This window comes from Lolium rigidum, chromosome 3 (assembly GCF_022539505.1).
Source record: "Lolium rigidum isolate FL_2022 chromosome 3, APGP_CSIRO_Lrig_0.1, whole genome shotgun sequence".
Taxonomy (NCBI): Eukaryota; Viridiplantae; Streptophyta; class Magnoliopsida; order Poales; family Poaceae; genus Lolium; species Lolium rigidum.
Genome location: NC_061510.1, coordinates 401,948,559 through 401,950,785, shown reverse-complemented (window position 1 = coordinate 401,950,785; position 2,227 = coordinate 401,948,559). Strand labels below are relative to the sequence as shown.

The following is a 2,227-nucleotide window of genomic DNA, read 5'->3' as shown; positions in this document are numbered from 1 at the left end:
CCAGTAATGCTAGTAGCTATAGGATTATTGGTAGCCACCTCACGTGGATGTACGGACGTGCATGGTTAAGCCACACAAGCTGGGCTGTACTCGCTCGCGGCGTACTCCCGTAGTCGCGCGTAGTTGTGTCCCGCGTTGTGTCTTACGTCTGGTACATGTCAGCGACTCGTTCGATGCGCGGGCAGAAGGTCGGTCTCCAGGTACTGGTAGTTGTACCCGGCTGAAGATGCTCTAAGGGTTGCAAAAGACGCATATTAGGAAATCAGCATTGCAATCATCATCTACTCGTTAAATTCCAAAGCAAAGACGCATAGAGATGAGCAAAAGTTGCAATCAAACTAAAAAAGCAAATTTATCAGCGCTCTGAAAAAACAAAAAAAAAAAGGGAAATCGAATCAGTACATATCATATATATTTTCTATGTTGAGCGCGCTGTCGTCACGAGTTCATCTCCACCATCAAGACGCCGTAAGCAATAGGAGATCGATCGACCAACTCCTGCCACTGTCTACCCGTTTCTGGCCAGGCCTGCCTGGTGATGTGGATTATTACTGGTCAGTGATGACTGCATGTATTCAGACGAATACGTTCAGAGATATTTCAAGTAACGATGTGACGGTTTGGTGCAGCTCAGAGACGTTGACTGGATTGAACATCGACGGGTTGCAGATGCAAATATGTCATGCAGACATTAGGGTAGCCACACACGAGTGGAATTACTCTCTCATATATTATTCAAACAGGAATACGGTCAGCCTTGCGCAGGAATTAGTAACGTGTCACGGTTTCAGTGCTGCTCACTGTGGCTCAGCGAACAATGGGTAAACTTGAAAACGATCGATCTCATATCAGAAAAACATGAACTAACCGATCCAACTATATAAAAACAAACTTGAGGCAGGAATTCCCTAAATACTTAGCATAAATTCTACTATGAACTCTTTATAATGATTATTAAAGAGTTTGATGAACTTGCGAGACTGGTATATAAAGTTGAGGCCACCAAAACATAGCTAGAGCGAATCTATTCTAATTTTCTGTCCTCGACGACTTCTTCAGTTGAGCGTATTGGTCTTGCTGATGAACCTCTTCTTTGCCCTAATCTGGCAAGCAACAAACACGTACACAGGTGAGATCAGAGTAGAGAAAAAGATGCATGATTAATTCTAGCTGAAACTAGGCATATACTATATATATACCTCTCCGGTGCTGCCGCACTTCTTCTTGCGGCAGTTGGTGGCGCGAGCTGGGAGGCGGGCGTAGCACTTGCGGCAGACCATCTTCTTCTCGTTGTACTTGAGCGCGAGCTGCAGCAGGTTGGGCTCCTTGATGATGTAATGGCCCCTGCTCCCGCCGCGGAGGCGGAGCACCAGGTGCAGCGTCGACTCCTTCTGGATGTTGTAGTCTGCTAGCGTCCGGCCGTCCTCCAGCTGCTTCCCGGCGAAGATGAGCCGCTGCTGGTCCGGCGGGATGCCTACAAAACAAGCCACGAGTTAGCATGAGACATGAAATCACAGATCGATCGACACATCGTAATTAACTGGACGATGAAGAACGAGTGAACGATGCACACCTTCCTTGTCTTGAATCTTGGCCTTGACATTGTCGATGGTGTCGCTGCTCTCGACCTCCAGCGTGATCGTCTTCCCCGTGAGGGTCTTCACGAAGATCTGCATCTTGGCCGGCGGTTTGTTGGATGAAAACTCTCTCTCGTCGTGGGTTGTGGTTGGGGTGGTGGTGCCTGGGTGTTTCATGGACTATATATAGCAGCCGAGACAAGGCGGTGAGACCAAACGCGCCCTCCACGAAAGAAGGATACGTGCTCGATTATGACTGCAATAAGCTACGTACCGTAATCACCACGTAGGAATACATCCTCGGCCCGGGTTGGATCACCTCATGCAGCGACGTACATGTCCAGGACTTTCTCCATCTTCCCATCGAGAATATGATTCCTAGTCCATCTTTCCTAGTACTAGATGCTAACTCCAAGGCTAGAGACTAGAGAGCTTGCCGCAACTAGTTTGCTCAACGATTGCCTTCCTAGAAATAGTCAAAAGTCCGCATATGTGGTGTTTTGCGTGATCGATGTGCAAATTTCTGATAATAATCTAACAACCACGCTGTCCTCAGCTAGTTCACATCATTAATTCCATACATTTGTACATTATTATGCCAAGTAAAAGCAGCCAAACCATCTAAAAGTAGTTTCCTGCTTAAATCACAT

At 47.1% G+C, this 2,227-nt stretch overlaps 1 protein-coding gene across 1 annotated transcript; it reads right to left on the bottom strand.

Moving 5' to 3' along the window:
* Positions 1–1,041: 1,041 nt before the first annotated feature.
* LOC124704631 (ubiquitin-60S ribosomal protein L40-like) lies at positions 1,042–1,910 on the bottom strand. Its single transcript, XM_047236905.1, has 4 exons — positions 1,852–1,910; positions 1,574–1,757; positions 1,200–1,474; positions 1,042–1,103 (listed from the first exon to the last, which is right to left on the bottom strand). Exons 1-4 carry the CDS (start codon positions 1,873–1,875, stop codon positions 1,056–1,058), a joined length of 531 nt encoding a protein of 176 aa, XP_047092861.1. The 5' UTR covers positions 1,876–1,910; the 3' UTR covers positions 1,042–1,055.
* Positions 1,911–2,227: the final 317 nt, after the last annotated feature.